Source organism: Cervus canadensis, chromosome 7, assembly GCF_019320065.1.
Source record: "Cervus canadensis isolate Bull #8, Minnesota chromosome 7, ASM1932006v1, whole genome shotgun sequence".
Lineage (NCBI taxonomy): Eukaryota > Metazoa > Chordata > Mammalia > Artiodactyla > Cervidae > Cervus > Cervus canadensis.
The window spans coordinates 19,607,579-19,635,321 of NC_057392.1; the positions used below are offsets into that span (position 1 = coordinate 19,607,579).

The 27,743-nt window shown below is 53.6% G+C and overlaps 1 protein-coding gene across 2 annotated transcripts in view; it reads right to left on the reverse strand.

Moving 5' to 3' along the window:
* The window catches only part of PRDM15 (PR/SET domain 15), a 59,254-nt gene that overhangs the window by 4,789 nt on the left and 26,722 nt on the right, over positions 1-27,743 (reverse strand). For both annotated transcript variants that reach the window (XM_043474470.1, XM_043474471.1), the window contains exons 8-22: positions 26,348-26,468; positions 24,808-24,989; positions 24,622-24,716; positions 24,232-24,319; positions 16,634-16,801; positions 13,828-13,925; positions 11,532-11,663; positions 10,630-10,764; positions 9,747-9,910; positions 8,860-8,939; positions 8,422-8,541; positions 6,765-6,896; positions 5,336-5,419; positions 4,816-4,991; positions 1,173-1,253 (exon numbers count right to left, since the gene is read on the reverse strand). In XM_043474470.1, coding sequence (XP_043330405.1) covers positions 1,173-1,253; positions 4,816-4,991; positions 5,336-5,419; positions 6,765-6,896; positions 8,422-8,541; positions 8,860-8,939; positions 9,747-9,910; positions 10,630-10,764; positions 11,532-11,663; positions 13,828-13,925; positions 16,634-16,801; positions 24,232-24,319; positions 24,622-24,716; positions 24,808-24,989; positions 26,348-26,468 — 1,856 coding nt within the window. The remainder of the gene's footprint in view (positions 1-1,172; positions 1,254-4,815; positions 4,992-5,335; positions 5,420-6,764; positions 6,897-8,421; positions 8,542-8,859; positions 8,940-9,746; positions 9,911-10,629; positions 10,765-11,531; positions 11,664-13,827; positions 13,926-16,633; positions 16,802-24,231; positions 24,320-24,621; positions 24,717-24,807; positions 24,990-26,347; positions 26,469-27,743) is intronic.

Genomic DNA, 27,743 nt, shown 5'->3' on the forward strand with positions numbered 1-27,743 from the left:
AGGATGAGTCTGACTGCAAGAAACGTGTGGTCATGGTTCTTAGGGACAGCAAATAAGGGCCCAGCGGTAATGGTGACCCCAGATGGGTGCCCGGCATACTTCTTTCCCTCCTGCTGACCCACAGCTGGCCCAGCCCAGGATCACAGAGGCTGCTGGGCAGTAGTGGCCCGCAAGGCTCTCTGCCCCAATCACCCACCACCCCTCCTGTCCTTGGTGCCATACCCATGAGGTGTGGTCCCACCCAGTGGCAGACAGACCCCAAGGAGGTCTGCCAGGACATGGCCACGAGGGGCTGCCCATGTCAGGGGTGGACGTGGTCCTGGGCCTCTGGGGCCTGGCTGTCCAATGCAACCCAGCCACTGAGCACTGTACTCAAAGCTCTACTGCAAAACAAGAGAGGGGTGAAGGCGATTTTAAAGTAACTGAGCATGAAATGTTCCCTTCAAAATAAGAGAAAACCTTTGTATAAAGGTTCTGACTACAGATTCCTTTTGAAAGTAAGCTCATCTAATACACTTAAGGTTATTTTGCTTGTAACAGTCTAATCACACTAAGCTCTTCTGGATGACACTTGTGATGGTTAACTAAAGCGTCATCTTTGTGAGGTTGGGGCGCCCAGTCGTGTGGTCAAAACACCAGTCCAGATGCTGTCCTGAAAGTGTTTTCCAGATGTGATTAACACTGAAGCCAGTAGGTGTTGAGTAAAACAGAACCTTCTGAAATGCGGGTGGGCCTGGACCAATCAGGTGAAGGCCTTGAGAGCCGACAAAGTTCCCAGAGGACGAAGGAATTCTGCCTCCAGCATCGGCCCCTCCTGGGTGTCCAGCCTCCGGCCCTCCTGGCAGATTCTGGACCTGCCAGACCCACAACTGAGTGAGCCAACTCCTTAAAATAAATCTAATTCTCTCTGAACATGCATGCACGTGCGTGCACACACACTTTACTGTTTTCTCTGGGGAACTCTAACAATCTATCCTCTAAAAAGACACACATCTGTTTTCAGAAAACTGAAATTCTAGAGATGTTCACAGAAACGAGAAGGCTCCTGGGGTGACGACCAATGAACAAAACAGGGAAATGAGTGTGACACGCGGGGGTTTCCCCCAGGGCTGCTCCTGATATCCACTGGGCTCCTCCGGTAAGATGCCCCACCCCGCGTGCTCTGCGCTCACCTGGACGATGCCGATGGAGGAGGCGTCGATGGTGGTGGTCTCCGGGAGGTGGTCCAGGTCATCAATCCTCACGGCCAGGACCTAGGAGTGGGCGCAGGGCCGTGAGCCCAGGACACGGTGCCTGAAGGCCAGCCCAGGGCAGGTGGGGCCAGACACACAGCCGCCGGGCCATCTCCCTCAAGGCCCTGTGTGCCCAACGGCTCTGCTTGGCACTCAGAAGCCTGGGATCCAGAATCCTGCCTGGCTCTCATTCCCTCCTCCCAGGTCCCCTACTCCTTAAGTGTCCGCCGCGTTCCCACACATGGGGGTGTCACCTCGCCTATCCGTGTGTCATCGCACTGTCCACTGCCCCCAGGTGGAGACCCTGCTTCCCCTCCTGTCCACGATGTCCGCTAAGTGCGTCCTCCCTCAATCTCAGTATCTCTCACTAAGAGCAGAGCAGGATAAGACAGTACAGCAAACCCGTCCTACAATGAGTTACCAAGAGTGAGACGTGTACGTGTAACACACCTTACCTTCCTACCTGCGCCCCCACCCGCAGCCCCCGTGAGCCACACCAGCCTGTCCTCAGGAGGCTGACCCTCACACCGGGACACAGGCTCGAGGTTGACCCGGCTCCTCCCTCATCCTGAACCTGGTCCACACACCACTGACGCTGGCTACACAGGTGCCTGTGGTCACCTAAGTGAACAAATCACAGGTGGTGCAGAGAGCACGCAGGACACCTGGGGAGGGAGGCTGTGATGGGGAGTCGCTAAGGGACGGAGGTGGCTGTGGATAAACGAAACGCAACCAGGGAAAGCACAGAAGCCTGTCCAAATGGCTCTGCAGTCAAATGGCTTTGCAAGCATCTTTCCATTTTCGTTCCAAAATAAAGAACAAAACTATAGGCTATATATCATGGGCGTGGCTTATTTAAGAAAGACGACAGACCACTGCATTTCTGGGCTTAGGATCCAAGACCAGGACAGCACATCCTCTGAGAGGATGGTCAGCGAGGCGGTCATGTGTGCTTCAACAGAAACGCTGATGTGGTGGCGAGAACCCAAGTGTGACTGAGGCTGCAAAGCTGAGTCAGAGCAGCAGGAGGCTCCTGACGGTTCTCTCCCACCACACCACCTCCACTGTCACCACGACCACCTCCGCCCCCATCACCACCCCATCACTGCCACCACCACCTTCATCATCACCACCGACATAATCAGCGTCCTAGTCACACCACCCGGAAGCCACAGAGAACCACCACAGAAGCACTTGTTGACTTTACTCTCGTTAGGAGATTAGACCACACGTGAAAAGTATTTTTAGTGCTTGAATTTTCCTCAATGTGACATTCATTCAAAGCAGAGGGAAAGACCATAAGTGGAAGTCACAAAATAGCATCAATTCAAAAAGATCCTGAATATGTGAGAGCAGTGTATGCTTAACACCCTAACATACACCCTAAGGTGTTCACTTAGGTTGGCCAGCCTTCACCAGACCCCCACGCCCGAGTCTGTGCCCCGCAGACCTGCACAGTCTGGCCGAGGGCGGTGCCGCCACCACAACAGAGCCTCCCCTGCCTCACTCCTGTAGTCTGGGGACGTTTCCTCCATTCCCTCTGCTCGCCTCTGTGTGACATGTCTGCATCCTTCTTCTTCTTCCATCTACCACCCTAGATCGTCAGGTCTAAGAGGACGGGGCACACCCGGTCCAGCCGGTCACCAGCGCTCATCCCTGCAGGCACTAAACTATTTGTCTGAACACAGAGAAGGAAACCACAGAGAAACATCAAAGGATCCAAGGAAAGCAGCCCAGGGGAAAGAGGCTGAAAGTGCCCGAGACAGAAGGGACTGAGAACAGAGCCCGGACAGAGGAGCCTGAGCCTGCTGGGGGCCCCTCCAGAGCACTCTGCAGCCCAGCGAAGTGGGTTTGAGAGGAAGAGGGGCCAAGAGGTGGCTGCGCAGATGGACCGATGAGGCAACTGATTGTTAACCAGAGGAAAACGTCTGCTGAGCCGCTCCGTGTCCGCAAGGCCCCTGCACCCAGCAGCACGCATCACACAGGCCATGGGCAAAACCCGCCGTGCACAGAGCTACAGATACCCACATGCCGAGAAGTCGCTCGCTCCCACCCACCACGAGCCCCCGGGGGAGCCCGCAGTGCCTGCCCTGGGCCCCAAGACCCAGGTGGCCCCACTGACACTGGGCAGCCGGATGGATGCTGACACGTCCGGCTCCTGCTCCCGACTTTGTTTCTCTAGGTGGAGACGCTAGCAGGCCACTAGGTGAAAGCGGCTGGAGTGAGGGGAGCAAAGCTGGTGGAACCCCAGCTCCTCGTGCTAAGCAGAAAGAGCCTGGGGTCCACGGGCCAGGGACCTGCGCAGGCTGTGGAGGACATAGCGAGGTGATAGGAGAAAAAGACGCACTTCTCAGCCAAATGAAGCAGAAGGTGCTTTTATAATTGCAAAAGTAATCCATGTTCATCAGAGGCAATTATTTGAAATAGAGAAAAACATAAAGATAAGAGATAACCAAAACTTCAGTGCCAGACCACAGTGCAATGCTTTCACCCTTTCTTGTTTCACCACCTTGTTTGTTACCCAGGTGAGTATCCTGTAAATACACAATGTGAATGACACGCTGTGGGGACACCTGTATTATCTGCAAGGTGTCACTGCTTTCTTACGATGAGCATTCACAGTGTTACTCAGAACTGTCTGCAAACACGTTACAGTCACGCACATCACTGAACTACTACTAACATAGTGGCATTCCTCTTACTGGACACTCAAGGGTCCAAAGAGTCATTTATTAAAACACTGGGGAGATGGTCACACTACCCTCAGGAGGACATGCAACGGTGCATGTCCTGGAATAGGGTGCAATTCCAGTCATTTTGAATCCCAGAACCTCCCCTAATTCAATGGAGGAAGGATGGCACCTTCTTCTGTTAAAGGCTTTCTCTTGTATCTCAACCACATGTGTTTTCCTTTTGTGAATCTCCTCTCCTCAGACACAGTGGGTTCTCTGTTATTCTCGTGGAAGGCGTGCTATCTTTACTATTAACAGCCAGTATCTGTTAATGACACTGACACATTTTTTAGTTTTCCCTTTGCGTGTTCTCTTGACCCCCAGAAACTCTAAATGTTATGTTGCTTAGTCAAATTGTTTGTTCAAAATTTTCACTGCTTTTGTGCTTATAAAGCGTCTAGTTTTGTTTTCAGTTTACTGCTCTTTCAAACCCAATGACTTATTCAATGCCCTGGACCTGCCTTTAGAACCAGGTTCTGGGTGTCAGGGTCTACCTACCTTCCTCGATACACTTTCTCCGTCTCAGTCCTGAGGGCCACTTTCTGAGCAGCCCCCAACACCACGCGGAGCCTCTGGTTCTGCACATTTTTTAGCTACTCTAAAGGGAGGAATGGGGGAGAGGGAGGGTGGCACCCCTGTCCTGCTGTAATTCCAGGGAGAGTGCAAGTGATTACTTCAGCAAAAAACCCATTTGGGGCTCTTGTATTCATTCATTCATTCGGTGCCTCCTACCTGCAGGCAGAGGGCAGCGTCGGACCCAGGCCCTGCCTCCGGGAATCCCAGGGGTGGGGACCCTGCGCGGCGGGGGTGGGGGGGGTCTCGGAGCGGGGGAAGGCCCCGCGCATGCTCACCTCGGGGTGCTTGCGCCGCATGTGCCTGCTCATGGAGGCCCTGGTGGACACCTTGGTCCCGCACAACTGGCAGCTCTGCGCCTCCACCTTGTCGTGGGTGAGCTGCACGTGCTTCTGCAGCATGTATTCGGTGACATACTTCTTGTCGCACACGGAGCACGTCCACTGCTTGCCCACTGCCCGCGCGCATGGGGAGGGAGAGACGGGCGGGGGTGGTGAGGGGGCAGCCTCTAGGTCACAGACCCAGTCAGCCACCCACCCGAGGCCAGGCCTCAGAAAGACCCTCCTCCCACCCAGGAATGCTTCAATCAGCGTCTGACAACGCGAGCATGAATATTTGAAGGTTTTGTGGCTGAATTTTAGGGGGCAGAGGGCCACCATTAAGGCACAATAGTGCCAGATATCCTGAAAAAGTCCACATAGAGCCTCGCAGCCAAGCTCTCCACACCCCGCACACCCAGACGGCCCCAGCAGAGACCACAGCGGCTGGCCGGCCGGTCCCCAGGCGCCCCCCACATACCCGTGTGGATGAGCTTGTGCGTCTCCATTGTGTTTCTCTCACTGAACGTTTTTCCACACAGTTCGCACATGAAATCTTTAATCCCTGCAGGAAAAGGCACATTTAATTTCACGATTCATGAGCGTTTTAACTGTACACAGCACCGGTCTTGTCCGTGACACGTTTCTGTATTTGTAAAGACTGTGGGGGCTGGTAAGTTACCCGGAGACGACGGACAGTATGCCTTCATTCCCCTACTCAACCGGCAAACTGTGGCTTGAAAACCATCCTACTGCAGGTGTCTTGGTCTGGGGTGGTCACCCTGCCTGCCTGCAACCTGGTAATATGGAAGCATCGAGCCATCAGACTGTCACACTCCCCGAGCTGACAAGAAGGTGGGCCCTTTACCTCTTAAACAAACATTTGCCCTAAATGTCAAGCAAAGCAAGTAAGTGACTTTCAAGGTCTGCTTATCTCGGTCCTGTATTTGCTGGGTCCCTGGTACTCGGAACCCTACATTCACGTGGCTCCTGGAAGTGAGAGAGACAGAGGCCACTGCACCCCAGTAGGTGGAGAGTTGCCAGACCCCCAAGGAGGCGCAGGACCCAGTCCCAGGAGGTGAGTGTTTCCCAGAAAAGGGGAAGCAAGAAACGGACAGACTTCCCCAGGAAAAGGAGAACGGCATGCTTTTGTGAAAGCCCAGTGCCCTGGGGGCTGGCACTCCAGGGGGACCCAAAGCGGACCTGAGAGGTGCCCTGGCCGGCCCTGGGGGCAGCAAGAGAGGTGAGCACACAGGTAAGCTGGGCCAGGCAATGGCAAGACCCAAGTCCATTTTAGAGGATATGAACCACCCAGATGCTCCTGCTAGAAACTTCACACACAGCTCCACCACCCAGGGAGGACCGTTTCTCATTCTGCTATAAATCTGATTCTGTCATATACACGTTTACCCATAGACAACCGTTTATAAGAAATGAGTTCACCAAAAAAAAAAAAAAAAAAAACGAGCTCACAAACGTCGATGCAAGTTAACGTGCATATCTCATCACTTGAAGGATGCACTGTCCTTTAAGGTGGACACACCACAATTCAGCCTCTGCCCTGATAGACACTTAAGGTGGTCCAGTTTCCTGTCCAGATGACATGATGGTCAAGGTACACACACGCCAGGTCTTTGTCTGATGGTTTCTCCTGGCTGAGTGGGAGGGAAGGGCACTGAAGGCATTGAGGGCGGTAACCAGTACCCGGTGTGTTTGGGGGGACGCAGGGGGCTTATTGCAGGGGATGGGGGAGCTTCTGGGAAACCGGCTAGTTACCCAGCTTCCTAAAGCTCGACCAGAGAGCCTGGGGCCTGCTGGGAGCTAAAGACCCTGCGGAGCAGCGGCGGCTCTGCTCGAGCGGTTTCTCACCAGCGGGCTGGTCCCTGTACACCAGAGCACCGCGGACTCACCCGTGTGCCGCTTGTAGTGCTTGAGCATGTTGACCTTCTGCGCGAACTTGCGGTGGCACTCCCTGCATTCGTACTCCTTGATGCCCTTGTGCAGCTTCATGTGGTGGCGCAGCGCGTGCTTGGTCTTCATGCCTGCGGGGCAGAGCGGGTTAGCCACACCCCATGCCCCGCCCCCACCCCTGCTCAACCCCGCCCCCAGGGCCCATGCCCCGCCCCCACACCCTGCTCGACCCCGCCCCCAGGGCCCATGCCCCGCCCCCACACCCTGCTCAACCCCGCCCCCAGGGCCCATGCCCCGCCACACACACCACCCTCCCCATGCCCATGCCCAGCCCGAGGAAATGTACGCAGTACAAGATGGGAAAACCGACCCCAGTACCTGCCCCAGGCACCCCTCCCCATCCAGCCAGGCCCAGTGAGCAGCACTCAGGGTTCAGGTGTGGCTGTCCCTGCCCACCTGGGGGTAGGGCCCACCACACCTGTCCCCTCCAGCCCTCCCCAGCTCCTCTCTGCAGCTCCAGCCCGGTGAGGATGGGGCTGGAAGAGCTGGGCAGAGATGGGGCTGGGGCTCCACCCACTATGGTCAGGGCTAAGACACGGGTAGAAACGTCTAGAAACATCTGTGTGCAACATTAACATGCTGCTTTCGAAGCACGAAACTGAGGTCTGAGGCGGGAAAAACTATTTTGCATAACCATTCCGGTTATTTACAAATAAATTTTTTTTTGGTTAGGTGCTTGTGTTACTTTTTCAATAGAATAATCTACACTGCTGCACACAGTTACTCTGGAGAAGAGACAAGAAACTGTCGCCTCTGGGGAGGGGGTCTGGGGCCACCCGGGGTGAGGAACTTCTCACTTTCTGCCCTTCTCTGGTTAACTCTTTTAGTCGTCTACATCTAATTTTATTTTACGAGGCTAAAATAGGGGTTGATCCAGTGAGTAGAATTGTGGGACATTTGTGTTTGCTTTATACTTTCCGGTTTAATTTTAAAAATCAAGGAAAAACAAAAACTTCATGAAATATTAAATTTTTAAAAGATGCTAATGGCATCAAGACAAACTTTTAAATCAAGACAAACTTGATTTGTCCTGTATCTGAAGGAGGGTGGCCCTGCCGCTCTTCCAGCACACACAGCACTGGCAGCTGCTTGAAACCACCAAAGATCCATAGCTCCAAGCCTTCCTCAGTTTGGGTTTAAAACAGAAACGGGTTAAAATTTTACGGTGGACTGGGATTACCTCTTTCTGATTATACTTAGCGATATGAGCTATTTTACTAACAGGTTCATTTAACTAATTCCACCTGATTAAAATAAAGGTCACTGTCATCACCGGCCACAGAAAGTCAGTCTGAATCCACAGCTGGTCCTTGTAAGCAGCTGAGGGTTCTGCACCTCCACTGAGGCCACATGGTGATTCTGAGGGTATTCTATATATCACACAGTCATGCTGCACTATCTCCCTGCTCTTAAAACAGCTTTAATCTATACCTTGGTTTTATGCCCCACCTTTGGACTGATTTGTCTTCTTGACCTGCAGTTAAATTCTCTGGGTCTTATCTTTCTTGAGTAAATGACTCAGGTCTGGGTGACCCCCAACTCCCACTTGGCCTGCTGCCCCTTCTGGATGATGGCCAGGCCCCCACCTGCCCTCACCTTTCCCACACTCCGCGCACAGGTATTCCCGGATGTTGTCATGGACACGCATGTGCTCCTTCAGCATGTCCTTCCTGGCAAAGGACTTCCCACACTGCTCACAGGCATGGCTTTTCACACCTACAAGCAAACAGGGCAGGCTGTCACCGCAGGGAATCCTGACCCAAGGTCACTGCGTGAGGGCAGCACCAGAAAGAAGCACATCCCACACCCCCCAACCCCACCCACCCCTTGCAGCTGGAGCCCTGGCCCCTGAGCCCTCCTTTCTCAGCCTCTGTGAGGACCCAGAGGGGGACTGGGCAAGGAGGGGCTGAGCTGGGAGGAGCAGCAAGTATGGATGGTGAAGGACCAGTCAGGAGACGAGGATGACCCCCGGGAGCAGGAAGCACGCAGAGGGGCCTGGCCCACTTGGCACCATGTCCTCCCAGGCCCGGCTACCTGTGTGGATCAGTTTGTGCCTCTCCAGGTTCCCGATGCTATTGAAGATCCGCCCGCAGATTTCACAGGGGTGGATGTACCTGAAAGCAGACACAGGCTCAGGATGGCACACAGCCTTGGCAGACGGGCACAAAGAGTACACTTGCATAAGCGCCTTTATCAGCAGGTGTGGTAGAAAAAAAAAAAGGTGCTATGGGGGTGTCAAGGGGCCCGAGACTTTAGCCTCCATCTGAGCTGAGTTGCCCCCTTGAAGTTCACATGCTGGCATCCTGACTCTCTGCACCTCAGAACGTGGCTGAGCCTGTAGATGGGGGTCTCTGCAGAGGTCCTCAAATTAAAGATGAGGTCACTGGATGGGCCCTAACCCAGTAACTGGGGTTCTTTCAAACAGGGACACAGAGACACGCACAGAGGGAAAGCCACAAGGACACACACTGATGCCAAGGAGAGAAGTGGGACTGATGCTCTCCCATGGCCACAGGGGGACTCAGAGCTCCAGCCTCAGCATTGACATAACACATCGCTGTTGTACAGGCTGCCACGTCGAGGCCCCAATGGAGGACTCAGCTCTAAACAAGGCTGTAGCCTGATTCACCCGGACACGCAGTATTGATTACTGGCTGCAGCCAGATGGGGGAGCTGATGTTCACAAAACCTAATTACTCTGGGGAAAAGGGTCTCTGGTCCTATGTAGGCAGGTCTGCAATGCCGTCCACTACTGTGGGTTCCAGAGACTGTGCGACCTGATGACGAGGCAAGGAGCAAGGCCAGCGCATCCCCCAGGCCGGCCCAGGGCTCTCCGAGGAGACAGTTGGCTCTGCGCTCACCACCCCTCTGTGGGAAATCAGCCCTCCCTCTGCACCACCCTAGAGTCCCGGGATCCTCACTTCTGCACGTTGGGGTCGGGCAGGTTCTCACGGTGGATGACCATGTGGGCGTGGTAGGTGGCCTTCAGGGCGAAGCGCCGGTGGCAGATGCTGCAGCCGTAGCCCTTCTCCTTGTGCACCTCCATGATGTGCTTCAGGTACTCCTTCCCTCGGCCGAAGGTGAGCTGTGGACGCACACGCTGTTTACCTGCGCACGCAGCCCATCCCCGCGGCTAACGAGGCACAGCCTCCACGCAGGTGCCCTGGGCACAGGGGGAGAACCAGCCTCCACGCAGTAGAGCGGAACTCCAAGGGGTAGGACCAGTGCCCGGCAAAACCGCGAAGCAGGGGGAGCCGTAAGAGGTAGACCCCAGGTCCTCCCGTAACTCTCACAGCAGGTCCCATCCCCCACCCCCCAAAGGCAGCTTCTAGAACTCCTCTCCTCTACACTCAACCGACCCCATCTCTCCCAAAGGTCCTGACAAGTGCAGGGCCAGGTGCGGGTGCCCAGCACACAGGTACCGGTGCCCCAGAAGAACACAGGGACCTACTTCGTGAAACCACAGGGTCTACCAATTGTTGAATATGGAAAGCTCCCCACTCGCCGCCCCCTCACTCCCCCCAGCCTCTAAGCAAGGCCCTCTGCTGTGTGGGAGGGCACAGCCAAGGAGAGAAGCCCCGGCGCACAGGTCCACGCTGGTCAGACACACAGGCACGTGTGGACCAGACTGGTTCTGAGACGGTGGTCCCTGTGATAGTGATAAGACCCACAACCATCATTCCTGAGAAGCAACGAGCCCTGGGGTGCCCTCCAGGATGTCTGGGAGGGCCCCCACCCATGCCTGAGCCTCTGGGGGCCAGCACCCCTGCTAGCCCATGCACTCAGCAGCCGTAGTCCAGTTACCTGACACCTTTTGCAGCTGTACTTGTGAGGCTCTGAGTCTGCACTCTCGTCTGAATGGTCATCGTTTTCTTCTGAGGAGATCCCAATCTTGCCAATAAACTCCTCTCTCTGGTGGTCATCCATCAGCGCGATGTCCTAGAAGACAATCACCATGTTCTGCTTCTAACCTGTTTGGCAGAAGCTTTAACCGGTGACCTGTACACTAGGTGCGGAAACTGTGTCCTCGGGTCACCGGAACACCCCGCCCCGACGATGGTGCCATCAGGTCCTGCTTGAGTTCAGACGACTGCACGCCAGGGCTGGAGCTCACAGGAACAGTCCCTGAGCCGGGCGGCGCCTGGAGGGCGTGTTCTCCATCCTCACTTGGGCACCTACCACTCTTTCACTTTTCCTGGATCGGCACTTCTACCCCCAGAGCGACCCTGAATCCTCACTACCCTGCACACTGGCAAGCTCTCATCTCACGTTCCTCAAAGGTAGGGAGAGAAGCAAAAGCCCCTGTCCTGACCCCTGGTCTTCGTCTTCTCCCAGGAGGTACCTGGCGCGCAGAGTTTTTAACGTGAACCCTTCACGTGGGCGTGAAACACAGCAAATACTCAAGAGAGCTCACCTGGAGAGCAGCAACAAGATCCCCCAGACCCCGAGGGCCGGTCCCGCCTCCCCGCGCGCCCCGCCTCCCCGCGCGCCCCGCCTCCCCGCGCGCCCCGCCTCCCCGCGCGCCCCGCCTCCCCGCGCGCCCCGCCTCCCCGCGCGCCCCGCCTCCCCGCGCGCCCCGCCTCCCCGCGCGCCCCGCCTCCCCGCGCGCCCCGCCTCCCCGCGCGCCCCGCCTCCCCGCGCGCCCCGCCTCCCCGCGCGCCCCGCCTCCCCGCGCGCCCCGCAGCTGCACCAGGCGCAGGACTCACCTTGAAGTGGACGTGGATGTGGTCCCTGAGCACGTCCACACGGAAGAACTTGCGCCCGCAGATCTCACAGGTGTACTTCTTGTCGCCGTGGGTCAGCAGGTGCTTGTTCATGTTGCTCCTGCAGGAGAACACCTGCGGGCAGGAGAGTGGGGGCGGAGATGCCTGTTACCACGCACCTGTTACCACTCAGCGAGTAAGGCCTCACTGATGGAACATAATCGGGCACAAAAAGGCAGTAGTTTCCTTCCAAAATATAAGTTGCAACAGATCCTCAGTGTTCGAGAGAAATAATCGCGTGGTGCTGCAATCATGATCGTTTAACCGTTTAAACTGGTGCTTACATTATAATACAGAACTAACCATTCTCTAGTCTTCACCATAAACTACTCTGCTCACAATTTTACTCAAATATTTCACTGGAATGGGGCCTAGCAAAAAGAGTAAGTCACACAAAGAGCTGCAGTCTTCTCAAAGTGAGTATCAGAGAGTTACAGTTTGTGTTCCCTATTTCATGCATAATTATTATCACCTCCCTCAATTTCTCAGTATTTCCTGTCTAAAGTGATGAGGGTGGGGACTCAGCCATTCACCCAATCAATACTAATCCAGATGTGGCTGCAGAGACCAACCCCCACGACCCCACTGATCTAAAGTCTCTGGCCACATGGCTTTCCCTCTAATGGTCAAGTAACCAGAGGAGCAGATCTCCTTAGAGCTCACCCATGTTCTCAGAAAGAGACTGAAACCTGAATGAAAGCGAAAACGGTTCACAATGAACAGAGGCAAATGTTTTTGAGGGACACTTCCTTTCAAGATCTGCAGGTGACTCGGGGCCGACAGACCTGAGACCACATAGCCCAGGGAGGCCGGGCAGGAAGTCGAGTCAGCAGAGCAGGAAGATGGGCACCTCTGGAGGGGGACAGAGGCCCTGGGTGTCCCCCAGCACCTGTCTTCCCAGGCAGGCAGGGCTGGAGACAAGGTATAGTTGGAGGCAGTGAAGAAGTCAGTTCTAGAGACATTCAGCCTCCCTTGTTGCCAGCATCCCTCTGTGAGCATTCAGTGAACATCTCACAGAATAAAACGTGTCTGAGTGTGAGTCACATAGCTGGCTGGTTCATGCACAGGGTCTCCCAAGGACACAGGAGGGACACGGTGTTGTCATTCCTTAGAGCCAGTGGTCAGCGGGCAGGATGAGCAGGATACGTGGACACAGGGCAGCCTCACCCACCCCTGCCTGGACATCTGGGCACAGGTGTGCATTCTGATGCACCAGCTCGCTCTGCCCCTCCAGCCTCTAAACCCACACTGAGTCAGGGCCCGCACTGTGGGTCCACGGGCCACACCACCCAGCTGACCTGTTTGCTTTGTGGTTTGGAAAAAAAAAAAAATCAGGAAATTTCCCATAAAAGCATGAATTTCCGTTTTCTCTTGAAAAGGTCAAAAGATCTGGCAATGTGGCCACGTGCCAGCAGGCTAGGCTAGATCACAGCTGGCCGGCAGCCTGGGGTTTCACTCTTCCATCGTCTGGACCTGGCGTCTGCTGAGGGTGCACGGACACTCCAGGGCCACGTGGCTCCCGCGGGCTTGTGGGACTGAGAGCCTGGGCCTCCTGAGTGGTGGGAGGCAAGTCTAAGGATGGAGCAACTGCAAGGGGCACATGCGCAATGACCACCACCATTTCCCGTGGTAAGCTGACGTGGCCTGGACGGCAGCACCTGGACAGGGTTCCCCACACAGGGCTGATCAATGCCCCTGCTGGACGTGGCCCGGGGCTGTTCAGATGGTCAGTGCACTCTGGCAGTTTAGAGTCTGCCGAGCAGTCGGGCCCCTCTGATGGCCAGCTCAGACACCTCAGCATTGATTTGCTTACTTGGGGCACCAGCATCCATGGACGTGCATGGCGTGTGTGGCCGTGACTGGGTCAGTGTCTCACTTGGAAATAGTGCGGGAGGATCACCACTGACCAAGATGTAAACCTAGAACGTCCTCCCCCTCCACCACACGTGCCCGGCTCCGGGCACTGGAGATGGAACATGCGCACTCTGGCGGCATCGGTGGCAAATCGTGGCCAAGCGGAGACAAGGCTGAGCTCCTTCACTGGAGACCCAACTTGACGGCAAGAGCGCAGATGGACCAAAGCACCGAGTGAGGGGACCCCGTGGCTCAGAACACCCGAGTATCCACTCGATCCTACACCTTCACCCCCACCCCTTCCCCGCGTGCAGTGGGTACAGCGCTGAGGTTTCCCAGAGAAAAAGGTGAGCTGGGTCCCGGGTCCCGCACCAACCCGTGTTACCTTGCCGCACACCGGGCATCCAGACGGTTCCTTCCTGTAGCGCACCAGGTTCTCGCCGCCACCGGCCTCCACGTCTTCCCTCTTCACCCGTCGGACTCCTGAAACCCCGGCCCGCGAGAGTCAGAGTCAGTGCGCCCCGGTCCCTTCCAACCTCCGCCACCCGCCAGGGGCACGCCCAACCAGCAGAGGTCAGGGCTGCCCACGGGTAGATCCAAGGAGCCCGCAGGGTCTCTTGTCCATGACGCACTAGCGCCACCTGCCGCTCGGAGACGGAGCCCGGGCGATGGGGGCAAAGGAGCCCATGCCTTACAGGCTCCTTACCGCCGGCCGCACCTGAAACTTGCAAATCCAAGGGTAGTGAGTTTTACAACGTAGAGGAGTCAGAATGCGTTACCGGTAAGGAAGGCATTTGTGATCAACCTAAAGGCTCAAGACAAAGATGGGATTCTTTGAGGCAGCTGCAAGTAAGCGGGCATATTTATTAAAAAGATAGTAATATTCATACTGTACATTAAAACAGCCCAATCAGGATCAAGGTAAACAGTAAGACAACAATAAAAATTTTAAGGCATAAGTGTTCATGTGTGCGTACTCAGTCACTTCAATGTCTGACTCTTCAACCCCATGGACTGCAGCCTGCCAGGATCCTCTGTCCATGGGATTCTCCAGGTAAAAATACCGGAGTGGGTTGCCAAGCTGTCCTCCAGGGAATCTTCCCCACCCAGGGATCAAACCCTGGTCTCTTACACCTCCTGCATTTGGCAGGCAGGCTGTTTATCACTAGCACTACCTGGGAAGCCCAAGTGTTCATAATTGGGATCAAAACAGACTGAGAAGTTCTCAGGAAAGAAGGAATTTTTGGATACAAACAAGAAAGAAGTTCTTTCTCGAGGTCTCTTACTAACCACTGACCTGTCTTTCTGGGGCATTCTCACATAAACCATGTGAACACAGAACCAGGCTCAAACGTGGCTGGCAAGGTGACCTGGAGACAAATAGTTCCCAGCAGGTAAAGCAGGCAGGTGTGAGGCAGGTGTGGTTTACGCTTCTATATAGAGGGGAAGGCCATGAACAGCCACACAGTATTCGCATGATCATTCCCAAGGAAAATGATCTGAGCTGTGTCAGCTGTCAAACGTTGTGAGATAAAAGTTGTAAAATGGGACTTCCCTGCTGGCCCAGTGGTTAAGACTCTGAGCTCCCAATGCAGGGGGCCCAGGTTCAATCCCTGGTCAGGGAACTAGATCCCACATGCTGCAACTAAGACCTGGTGCAGCCAAATAAATGAATAAATAAAAAGAAAAAAAAAAAAAAAAAGTTGTAAAATGCAACCCACACATCTGTCAATCAGGAAACACCTGACTTCTCCAGGTAATGGCAGCTCTTAGGGGCCCACCTGGGGCTTGATAATCAGGGTCCAGTTCAACCAGGCCAGCGGGTCAGTGCAGTGGTCATCCCCACTGCAGATGGTGAGGAGACAAGCCCAGGAGCATGCCCAAGGCCACCCAATCACTAAGTGGACACCAGGCCCTCGGAGCAGCCCCAGATCACAGAGGGAGTGGTGGAGCCTATGAACCTGGTGAGGAAGGGCCAGGTAAAAAGGCAGGATGCAAAGGTGAGGCAGGACGTGACCAGGCATGTATTAAAAGCCACGATGACACATGTACATACACAGCTGTGTGCAGTGGTCAGACTTCACGTACAACTTTGTTATCTGACTTTTTCCCCCAACAGGCATATACTCCATTCGTAATTCTTTGTAAAGTGATTTTTTGATTTTTTTTTTTAATAAGGTGCTCTGCTCAGTGAGTGCTGCTTACAGAGGCTGGTTGGCAAGAGAGCAGTGACCTGTAGAATAAAAATTAGGATTGTGCTGTGCTGCGCTTAGTCATTCAGTCATGTCCGCCTCTCTGTGACCCATGGACTGCAGCCCACCAGGCTCCTCTGTCCACGGGGATTCTCCAGGCAAGAATACTGGAGTGGGTTGCCATTCCCTCCTCCAGGGGATCTTCCCAAAACAGGGATCAAACTTGGGTCTCCCGCGTCGCAGGTGGATTCTTTACATCTGAGCCACTAAAGCTGAAATGCCACTTAAAAAGAGGGTCTGTCAGAGCAGGTTCTTGGAGAAAGCCTCAGATGAGGTGGGTGCTCAGGACACACCTATGGCCCAGGGGCCCAGGTCTCCTCCTTCTGTTTGGTGCCCTGGCCTTCCCGTCGGGTCTGCCCTGTGGGGTCCGCCGCACACACACCTCACTTCCTGTCTTACCTCCTTCCCTCAACTGCCCTGCCACGTCCCACCCCATTACTGACCCCACTTAAGTCCACCTTTGTCTCATGGTGGCCTCTCGTGAACCCACCACATGAAGGGCAGCCCCAGGCCCATCAGACTTGGCGAGGGTCATCAGGGCCCCTCAACAAACAGAGGGGCATGAGGGGGAGTCACTCGTGGCCCCCACAGCATCCTCCTGTGACGCTCTGTTCCACCCACATGGCTGAAAGCACACCCCATGTGACATTTCATATCCTGTCTTTTCCCTACTTGTATCAGAAGCATTTCCTCAATATTAAACTCCTTGGAAAAACTGTTTTGGGTGACTGAGAACATTCAGTCCCACAAAGAGTCCAGTTTCCCTAACATCCTCCCCGCGCCCCATGGAGTGTTCAGGATGGCTCCAGTCCCCACTGACGCATGACGCGACAGTTCCCAGCAGGACCTCAGGCTGTGCCAGTGCCCGTCAGGCAGCGCCTTACAGCGGGCAGCCACGGAGGCAGGGCGGCGTCACCCCATCCCCACAGGTGCGCTCACCTTCCAGGTGCCGCCTTTGGTGGTCGAGCATGACGTCCTTGCGGTAGAACATCTTGTTGCAGACCTCACAGGCGAACTTCTTGTCCCCGTGCTTCTTCTTGTGCTTGGAGAGGTTGCTGTTGGTGGAGAAGAACCGGAAGCACATCTCACACTGGAACGTCTTGTCGTCTGTCGAGGAGGTAGGGAAAGGAAGCAGCTTTTGGGTATGTTCCCCTGGGGCCGGCAATGAGGGGAGCGCAGAGGAGCGCACGTTCCCCTGGGGCTGGCAACGAGGCCCAGGGAAAGCGCAGAGCCAGGAAGAGGCACTGCCGCCACCACCTGAACTGAGAGGACACCCTTCCCGGCCAGGCCTGAGCCCTGTGCCGAGCAGACAGAGCTACACTCAGCCCATCCCCTCGCCCCCAGGACCCACATCTGCGGATTCCTAGCGAGGCAAGAGGCCTGGGCCCTCACCCCCTAACCTGACTGCAGCCCCCGCCCCCGCTTTCCCCCCACCCCACCTCGGACAAGCTGCCTCCCACCCCGCCCCAGGCTTAGCCCCCCACTGCTCCCCCAGAGCCCACCCAAAACCTGCCCCTTCTCTCCCACCTGGCCCTCCACGGGCTCCTCCCCCATCACACATAGACATCCCCTGTTTCTCCCACCTGTAAAGGCAGTCTCCAGACTGCCTTGTTCCTAGGGCCCCTTTAGGAGACATACACCTTCCATCCCCACGCCTAATGAAGCCTCTGGAAATACCGACAGCCGGTATCCCAGCCTCCCCAGAGGTGGCCAAACTGCCCACCAGGGCCTCTGACAGTCCCCACCCTGCTCTTTCCTTCCAGGCAAGCAGGGCACCCCCTCAGCCCTCCTGCCCACCCCCCTAGCCCTGAGGATCTGCTCCCCATGAGCACAGAGGGGCCATCCGGGGACCTGCAAGGCCCTGGCCTCTCTTCAGCTGTCCACCTTGGTCCCACCCGCCTGGCCTCCACCACGGGGTCTCGGCCAGCACTCTCCTCTCAGACTGGTCCCCTGCTCCCACCTCTCATGTCACCCCCTAACCTCCATACCCACCCTGCTCCTGCCAGGGTCTGTCACCTAAACCAGCCCCAGAAGGGAGTCCCCGCTCCCCACTGGCCCTCCTGCAGCCCAGGAGCCCTGCCCCGTGTCACCTATGTGTGGGGGCATGACAGTGTGCTTCCCGCTCTGGAGCAAGGGCCAGAGGATGCCCTGCATCGCGCTCATTTCTGGGCCCTTGGTTACAGCCCAGTGACCACTTCCCGTGGTCAGCCAGTGCGTGCTGAGTGCACCAATCCCCGAGTTAAAGTTTCAATTTCTACACTGATTCTGACTGGGTTTCTCATTCTGCTTCACAATGGACCCCCATCCCAGAATCTCAGCCTGTGCGCTGCCGACACTTGGGCGGGATCATAGTGGAGAGGGGCGGGGGGTGTCCCATGGTCTGCATGCTGAGCAGCATCCCTGGCCTCCCCTGCCCCAGACGCCAGCAGCACCCCCAGTTGTTACAACCCAACCAGCTCCAGACTCTACCCAGGGTCCCCGGGGGGCTCAGGCCTCAGCAGTTAACTTCTCTCCTGACCCCAACGTGCAGCCCAGGTGAGCCCCAGGGGTGTCCGCACAATGCCCTGGACCTGGGTTTGTGCCTGTGTGCACAGCACATGCGCTCAGCATGCAAAGATTTTCAGACTTATTTTAATGGCTACATAAGATTCTACTCAGTTCATGTATCACAAATTGACTTCACTATTTTTGATATTGCAGATAATTTAGTAGTTCTTGGTAACCTTTTTTTTTCCCCCACCTAGATTTCCCTAGCATTGATTCTTAGGAAGAAGACCACCAGAGACAAGGGCATCTGCCATCTTGCTTAGTGAAGGGCCACACCTCACAGTGTGCTGAAGCTGACGCTCCAATACTTTGGTCACCTGATGTGAAGAGCCGACTCACTGGAAAAGACCCTGATGCTGGGAAGGATTGGGGGCAGGAGGAGAAGGGGCTGACAGAGGATGAGATGGTTGGATGGCATCACCGACTCAGTGTACATGAGTTTGAGCAAACCCTGGGAAATAGTGAAGGATAGGAAGGCCTAGCATGCTGCAGTCCATGGGGTCGCAAAGAGTCAGACACAACTAAGTGAATGAACAACACCTTACAGCGCTATCCCATTAGATTACTGGAGGCCCCACCCATCCTGGGCCTTCCAAACCACATAGATGAGTCTCCCTCCCGGGCAGGTTGGCCCCATGACCCCAGACAGATCCTGACAGCCATGGAAAGTGCAGTGCAGCCCTTGGACTTCAGCTCCCTCTCTAACGAGTCCCTCCTAGCTAATGGAGACGACCCACTTCCAACCTTTCCCAACCCACGGAGGTGGCCTCTGCCTGGTGACCGTGGAGCTGGAGCAGCTGTCAGATCAGGCTGTCAGCTCGGGCGGCTTTTCCCGCCGCGGCATCCACGTGTCACCAGTTCAGGAATCCAGACAGGCGCTCAAGGACAACCTTCTCCCACCCATAATCCTGCTGCCCTCAAGGTCTACACTGGTGTCTTGACAAAATGCAGCGAGAACGAACACCTTTTACGTGGTGTGTGGTCAGGCCACGCAGGACGGCCGTCCTCCAGCTCTCTGTCCATCTGCTTGCCCAGCATCTGTCTCACCTCCACTCACATGAACCGCGTGCCCTCTGCCTCAGCTAGGGACTGTCCTAATCCTTAGGTCAGAAAGACTCCACCTGCTAGTTCATTAAAGGGAAATACTTACCCTCCTGCTGGTCCTGGCTGTTAACCTCAGGGGCTGGGAGGGGTGTGCCCCAGCTGCTGGATTCCCTGGTAACTGACAAGCCAACCTGAAGGCAATCTCCCCCTATAAATGGGTGTGTGTGTGGGGGGGGGGGTGTGTTTCTGACATGTAAGGTAATGTCTCTGTCTCCGGACTCTTTCTTTGGTCTCAAGGACAGGCAACTCCAAGGCTTGCAAGCGTGGGAGTGCAGCCCGACACGCAGGCTCTGGTGAAGGGTAGGTGTGCAGGAGATGGGATGGGGGATCTCAGGGGAGCTGGCTGCATGGGGGCCCAGGTGCCTCTGTCTTGCCTGATGGCCTAGACATGAACCTCAGCTCTTCTCTAGCTCCCTCAGAAAGGCTGAGAACAGATGAGGGCCATTTTACAAGAGTTAGACTCACGCCTCCTCGTACCCAGGACAGGCTCCGCCAAGCAAAACCTTGAGAAAAGCCCAAGAGACCATCATTTCAAGGCTCACACAAATCCCGGACTTAACAGCCTATGGAGGACACATTCTCCTAATATGAGTACTATACAAAAGTATAATGGTGCAAATATATATTACACAAATCAGCTCAGTTCCCAATTTATCCTTTGTTTTCCATTCAAAACTTCTAATGTTTTAAATTACAGAGAAATTACACTTTAATCGACAGCTGCTCTGGTACGTCTATAGAACAAAGAACCACAAACGTCTGTTTTAACAGAATTTTCTGCTGACGTGTAGCAACTGCTGCTTTGTCTTCGTACATTCTGTTTCATTTGTGTCCAGAGAAATAAAGATTAAAAAAAGGACAACTTTTGTTCCTCGGCTTTGAGCCAGCCTCACCAAACAGGACCTGTGTCACCCTCCACTCTGACCCACCCACCCAGTGCGCTCATGCAGAACCGAGCGTGGCCACACGGGGCGCCATCGTGCCACTGGGCACGAAGGTCAGCGCAGGCCCATCTGACTGTTGCTCAGTCGCTAAGATGTGTCCCACTCTTTGCGACCCTATGAACTGCAGCACACCAGGCTTCCCTCTACTTCGCTGTCTCCCAGATTTGCTCAAACTCATGTCCATTGACTGAGTAATGCCATATCCAATCATCTCATCCTCTGTTGTTCCCTTCTCCTCCCACCTTCAATCTTTCCCAGCATCAGGGTCTCTTCCAATGAGTCAGTTCTTTGCATCAGGTGGCCAAAGTACTGGAGCTTCAGATTCAGCATCAGTTCTTCCAATGAATAGTCAGGACTCATTTCCTTTAGGAATGACTGACTGGATCTCCTTGCTGTCCAAGAAACTCTCAAAAGTCTTCTCCAATACCACAGTTTGAAAGCATCCATTCTTTGGTGTTCAGCCTTCTCTATACTCCAACTCTCACATCCATACATGACTACTGAAAAAACCATAGCTTTGACAAGATGGGCCTTTGTAAGAAAAGTAACCTCTCTGCTTTTTAAGACACTGTCTAGGTTTGTCATAGCTATTCTTCCAAGGAGCAAGTGTCTTTTAATTTCATGGCTGCAGTCACCATCCGCATAGATTCTGGAGCCCAAGAAAATGAAATCTGACAGTTTCCACGTTTTCCCCAACTATTTGTCATGTGACAGGACTGAATGCCAAGATCTTAGTTTTCTGAATGTTGAGTTTTAAGCCAGCTTTTTTCAGTCTCCTCTTTCACCTACATCAAGAGGCTCTTTAATTTCTCTTCACTTTCTGCCATCAGACTGGTAACATCTTCATATTTGAGGTTATTGATATTTCTCCCAGCAATCTTGATTCCAGCTTGTTTCATCCAGCTTGGCATTTCTCATGATGTACTCTGCATATAAGTTAAATATGCAGGGTGACAGTATACAGCCTTGATGTACACCTTTCCCAATTTAGAACCAGTCCATGGTTCCATGTCAAAAGTTTAACTGTTGTTTCTTGTCCTGCATACAGGTTTCACAAGAGACAGGTAAGATGGTCTGGTATTCCCATCTCACTAAGAATATTCTTCAGTTTATTGTGATCCACACAGTCAAAGGCTTTAGCTTAGTCAATGAAGCAGATTTTTTTTTTAATTACCTTGCTTTTTCTATGATCCGGCATATGTTGGCAATTTGATCTCTGGTTCCTCTGCCTTTTCTAAATCTAGCTGATACATCTGGAAGTTCTCGGTTCACACACTGTTCAAGACTTGCTTGAAGAATTTTGAGCATAATCTTGCTGGCATGTGAAATGAGTGCAATTGTGCGGTAGTTTGAACATTCTTTGGCATTGCCCTTCTTTGGGACTGGAATGAAAACTGACCTTTTCCAGTACTGTGGCCACTAATGAGTTTTCCAAATTTGCTGGCTTATTGAGTGCAGCACTTTCTCAGTATCATCTTTTAGGATTTGAAACAGCTTAGCTGGAATTTTATCACCTCTACTAGCTTTGTTCATAGTGATGCTTCCTAAGGCCCACTTGACTTCACATTCCAGGATGTCTGGATGTAGGTGAGTGATCATACCATCATGGTTATCTGGGTCATTAAGACCTTTTTTGTATAGTTCTTCTGTGTATTTTTGTCACTTCTTCTTAATATCTTCTGCTCCTGTTAGGTCCTTGCTGTTTTTGTCCTTTATCGTGCCCATCTTTGCATGAAATGTTCCTTTGATCTCTCCAATTTTCTTAAGGAGATCTCTAGTCTTTACCATTCTATTGTTTTTCTCTATTTCTTTGCATTGTTCATAGAGTCAGCAAAAACAAGACCTGGAGTTGACTGTGGCTCAGATCAACAGCTCCTCACTGCAAAATTCAGGCTCAAATTGAAGAAAGTGGGTAAAACCACTAGGCTATTCAGGTACGACCTAAATCAAATCCCTTATGATTATACAGTGGAGGTGATGAATAGACTGAAGGGACTACATCTGGTGGATAGAGTGACAGACAGAACTATAGACAGATAGATAGTGATAGGTAGACAGAACGGTGGACAGTTTGTAACACTGTGCAAGAGGTGGTGACCAAAACCATCCTCAAGAAAAAGAAATGCAAGAAGGCAAAGTGGTTGTCTGAGAAGTCCTTACAAATATCTGAGAAAGGAAGAACAGTGAAAGTCAAAGGAGAAAGGGAACGATATTCCTAAGTGAATGCAGAGTTCCAGAGAATAGCAAGGAGGGCTAAGAAAGCCATCCTAAGTGAACAATCTGACTGATACAGCATCAAAAATTGGTGGGTCTCCCCAGGTTTGGGGCACATTGGACTGCAGACTGCAGGTGGCAGGGCACACTATATGGATCCACCTGCAAGCTTCCGAGTCCACTTCACCCCATGACCGACACTGCAGAGCAGCCTGAGGTCAAGCGAGACAAGCCTCACCTGCCACTTCAGAAAAGCCCCACGGTGGGTGGAGGAAACAGCCTTGGTTTCCAACAGAAGCCTGCAGAGTGGAACAAGCACACGAATCAAAGGGACAGAGCAGAGCCTGCAGGAGCAGGCGCCGGCAGGGAGGGCAGCGATGGTGGATATGATGGGTAAGGATGCCCCAAGATGAGGACTGGCCAGCACCTTAACAAGAACCAGCACAGAGACACAGAGTGAACAGGGACCCACATGGAGGGTCAACGGGAGGGGAATTCGGAATTAAGTGCTAACTTGGGAAGTGTCTAAACCGGCTGCCACCAGTACCCCCTCCCACCCCTCTGCCTAGGTGCCACGATTCCTAGAAGAGGGGCCGAAAAGACAACAGTGACCCTCCCCGGTGCCCATACTCCCAGGCCGGGGATGGGGGCAGTGAGCCTTCACCCACAGACAGAGGCCACCCCGACCGGCTGAGCTCTGCCCAGCCATCCCCTGGCCATCCTCAGGGATTTATGTACATCATGTGTGCTCACCAGCTGTGAGCTGGCCAGCTACTGAGCTCTGGATGCTTGGCTAGGCCCAGAAACCCATCCTGGCCACAGGCTGGTCTGAGCATATGCTTCAGCCACACACAAGCAGACGAAGGTCCAGAGCATGAGTGGAGACCAGGGACAGAGGCAAGCTCAGGGCAAAACCAGTCGGTGAGAGGAAGCAGCCAGGCCTTTGCTGGACACAAGTGGGTCCATGGAGGGAGGAGCGTGGACGGTTGAGTAAGGTCCTACTGATAAGGAGGCAGAAGCCCACTCCTCCAGCCGTGACCCCACCTCTGTATGTACTTCTTCCTCGATCCCTGAACAAACCCTCCACGGCCGCTCAACATTCTTGGTGAGGATGAAACCTCCCCAATCTCAAATGCAGCCATGTGCATGCTCAGTCGCTCAACTGTGTCCATCTCTTTGTGGCCACATGGACTGTAGCCCATCAGGCTCCTCTGTCCATAGGATTCTCCAGGCAAGAATACTAGAGTGGGTTGCCAGGCCCTCCTCCAGGGGATCTTCCCGACCCATGGACGGAACCTGCATCTCCTACGTTGATAGGAGGATCATCTACCACTAGCGCCACCAGGGAAGCCGCAAATGCAACCATATGTGGCTGCTTTTGATGAATAGTAGGAAATAAAATAAATTATATTTTAAATGGGAGCTCTCCATCTGCATGTCTTAGCGTAACAGCTGCTTGAAAGCAAACCACATGGAGCAGAATCTTAGAGGTGAGCTGCTGCTGCTAAGTCGCGTCAGTCGTGTCCGACTCTGTGCGACCCCATAGACGGCAGCCCACCAGGCTCCCCCATCCCTGGGATTCTCCAGGCAAGAGTACTGGAGTGGGGTGCCACTGCCTTCTCCTTAAAGGTGAGGTTACCAGTTAAATTCACCTTCACCCCCTGCTGGAGCATCTGGGTCCCCCCCCCACCAGGGACCTGAGCCTCAGCGCCGGGCAGGGCTGCTCACCTGTGCGGCAGTTGTGAAACTCTAGCGCACTCTGGATGCGGAAGGTCTTCTCGCAGGTGCCACACCGGTACCTGTACTCGCTGTCGACCTGGTGGGAGGACGGGGGTCGGGCAGCAGTGGGGCAGCGGGGACACCCTCTCAAGGGAGCTGCTCCAGTGATGTCGTGCGTCTCACAGCCCCTCCCTCTGCTACCCTCCCGCCCAGCTTAGACACACGAACCGTGCCTGGCTGACCCAATGCCCCGGACAGAGAAGCATCCAGGTGACCCTGGTGCCCACACTGGCCTCCGGCTCCTCCCCGATCCCCGGCAGCATCCCTCCGGCTCCCTCTCCCCACCCCCTAGCCCGGGACTCTCCGGCCGTCGTTGCTCTGATTTCCTCCATCACCCACCTCGTTCCTACTGTGCTTGTACGAGACGTGCTGCTTCAGGCTCTCCTTGCGGCTGAACAGCTTGGCACATTCCTCACACTTAAACAGCTTGTCACCTAAGGGCCAGCCAGTGACGAGCCCGTCACTCCTCCGGGCGCGCCGAGGCCCGGCCCCCCCGGGGCGGAGCGGGTGGCGGCGGGCACTCACCGTGGGAGCGCACGTGCCGGCTCAGGTTGCTGCTGTTCTGGAAGACCTTGCTGCAGATGCTACACTGGTACACGCGCCTGTGCTCACCCAGCTGACGCGCCACCTTCCGCCGGATGCCGTGCCGGCTCGAGAGGATCAGGCTCCTCTTGAGGGTGATGGTGCCGCTCTGGTGATGCGGGAACCTGCGGGAGAGACGCACGGGCTGGTGAGGCAGGCGGGAGGCAGGGTCGCCGGGGAGAAAAGTTCAAGGTTACAGTCATCCGGGAAAGAGCGCTGGTCGAATCTTCCGAGCTCCACGCCGCAGGGGGGTGTTGGGCTCAGGTGTCCCCCAGCTTTGGGGCTTCTGGATAAGGGAGACACCCTGAACGTGCAGTGGCATCACTCAAGTTTTTTCCACACCAGCCACTCATCTCCCTCGGCATTAACTCTGGTCACCAGAAGCCTGGAGCTCAGTGAGTGCGTTGGCCAGAGTGACCCCATCTCTTCTGCTTTCTTCACTTGCCTCTTCCCTGTTTCATATCCTCCCTGAACCTGATTTTTTCAAACTTCTTCTCCTTATTAAATGTGTTTCTAGCAGTAAGTTATCGAAATCCTCTGGGCAATAACACAGAGCATGAATAAGTAGGTCATGCTCACCATTTCTGATACTCTCTGCTCTGTTTTTACATAGCTTCCTGGACTGTCTAGGACCAGGCATGCTTTGACACTGAAGGACGCACTCCAAAAAGGACCTGAAACACTGTCACGGGCTTATTCAACTTCAGGGCAAAAAATTACTAAGAATAATAACTAAAATATAAACATTTTCCTCATTCATAAAAAGAAGAGAAATGCAGAATATTAAATTTATAGAATTCAGATACAAACTGTTCCATCATAGCAGCCTTGTTAGACACAACACAAGTATCAACTAGTGGACGACTGGATGAACCAAGTGTGGTCCTCCTGCATGATGGAGTAATATTCCGACTTAAACCAGACGGACACTCCAATACCTGCTACAACATGGATGGACCTTGAGGGCATTATGCTAAGTGAAGTAAACCAGTTACTAAAGGACAACTATGTGTGATCCATTTATACGAGGTCCTGAGAGACACGAGTACCTCCTGTAAGGTCTTTGCAGAGACAGAAAGCAAATAGTGGGTGCCAGGGGCTGGAGAGGGAGACATGGGGAGTTAATATTTCATAAGGATGGAGTTTCATCTTGGGGAAGATGAAAAAATTCTGGAGATGGATGGAAGGTTGCACAAAGAAGTTGAATGTATTTGAAACCACTGAACCATACACTTAAAAATGGCTAAGATGATAAATTCTATACTATATGTATTTTACTACAGTAGAAAGACTTTTTCATCTATTTTCACAGAGGCTGCACTAGTAACTCCCTGAGCTCCAGGACCTTCCTGCTGCTCCCCACACACGGGCATTTCCCATAAGAAGTAAACCATCCCCTCTCGTCAGGCTTTCCCTCTGAAATGGATTAGCCGCCACACGCCTTTGCTCGTGAAGCCAGGCTGAGTGCCATGCTGGGACTTACTTTGGCACTGAGCTGGTGTCGCTGGGGGTGGCGGCCAGCTTTCCCAGAACCAGCTCCATGATCCGCTCGTCTGGCGTCGCAGTCACGGGCTCGACCTCAGTCATGATCTCTGTCACTTGCTCTGCAAGAAGGGGATGAGACAAACTGTGTCACAGCTGGGGCCGTGGACAGAACACAGTTGAACCCAGACGATAGGCCCAAGGGGCCGCAGCCAGGCCAATGCCCTAGACACAGGTCACAAGATTGACAGAGGAAAAAAACCAGCAGTACTTTAGAATCCACACATTTGCCTGCAGACTGAAAAAAGCAAAATGTTATTTTTAACTCAAAACTGGAGTTGGAATCAGTGATTCTTTTTAAAACCACAGGAATCATGACTCTACTTCAATCCCTTTTCATACCACCTAAAACAAAACACTTTGATATATACTACGGTCTTATAACTTATTAAATTCATCCTGACAGAGATTTAGGAATACTAATTTCTGTAATTACACAGGTCATTGTGAGTATGTTCAAAAGCAAATAATCATTTTCTGTAAGAGTTAAATATCAAATGACCACAGTAATAGAGACCCAGGACTGACAAATGAAATATGGTAAGATTACACAAAAAGCTTTATCTACTTCACCTACTATGTGTCTTCCTAATGCAACTAATAATTAGTGAAATAATCACTTAATAAGCTTTTCACTTCTGTCTTTTTTTCTTGTTTATAGAGAAGTATGGAGACTGTCCAGGGGAAGCTTAAACCACCTTTCCTGAGAATATTATCTGAGCGCTGCTACTCTGAATTCTCTTTAATTCTGAGAGAGAACAAGAATTTCTTGTCACTCACAAAGAAATCCTGGGCTATAGCAGACAGCAAGAAGAAAAACTGCCCAGTGGGTGGTCAGTGAGAAAGGCAGTGAGGGGACTCACGAGTGTCTGAGCATCAAGTCTGGTCCTTACATGCCAGACCTGCCAGGAATCTGGTGGCACTTCTGGTGAGGCCATGAGGGCTGAGGGGACATGGCCTTGTGGGGACCCCTCACCCGAGAGACCAAGTTCCCTCCAAACTCAACTGAGGCTACTACAGTCAGAGTAACACCTTTAGCCATGGCCCAGAGCGCAGCCGCATGCCCGTAGGGAGCAGACGCTGGAGCACCCACATGATGGACCGACACGGTTCAGCACCGAAGGAGAGTGGGAAGCCCAATGTGGGCGAGTCTTCTCCACATGTGGCCTGGAAGATGCTGAGCACAGAGCTCCCAGGATGGGTGGCTGAGGAGATGGAAATGTTCTGTCCAGACCGCCTACACTGGGGAACCCGCCTATCAAAGTTCACAGCCCACGCACTCTACCAACCGCACTGGGAGTAAGCTGTACTCGAAACAGCTGGTTCACAGCAAGAGA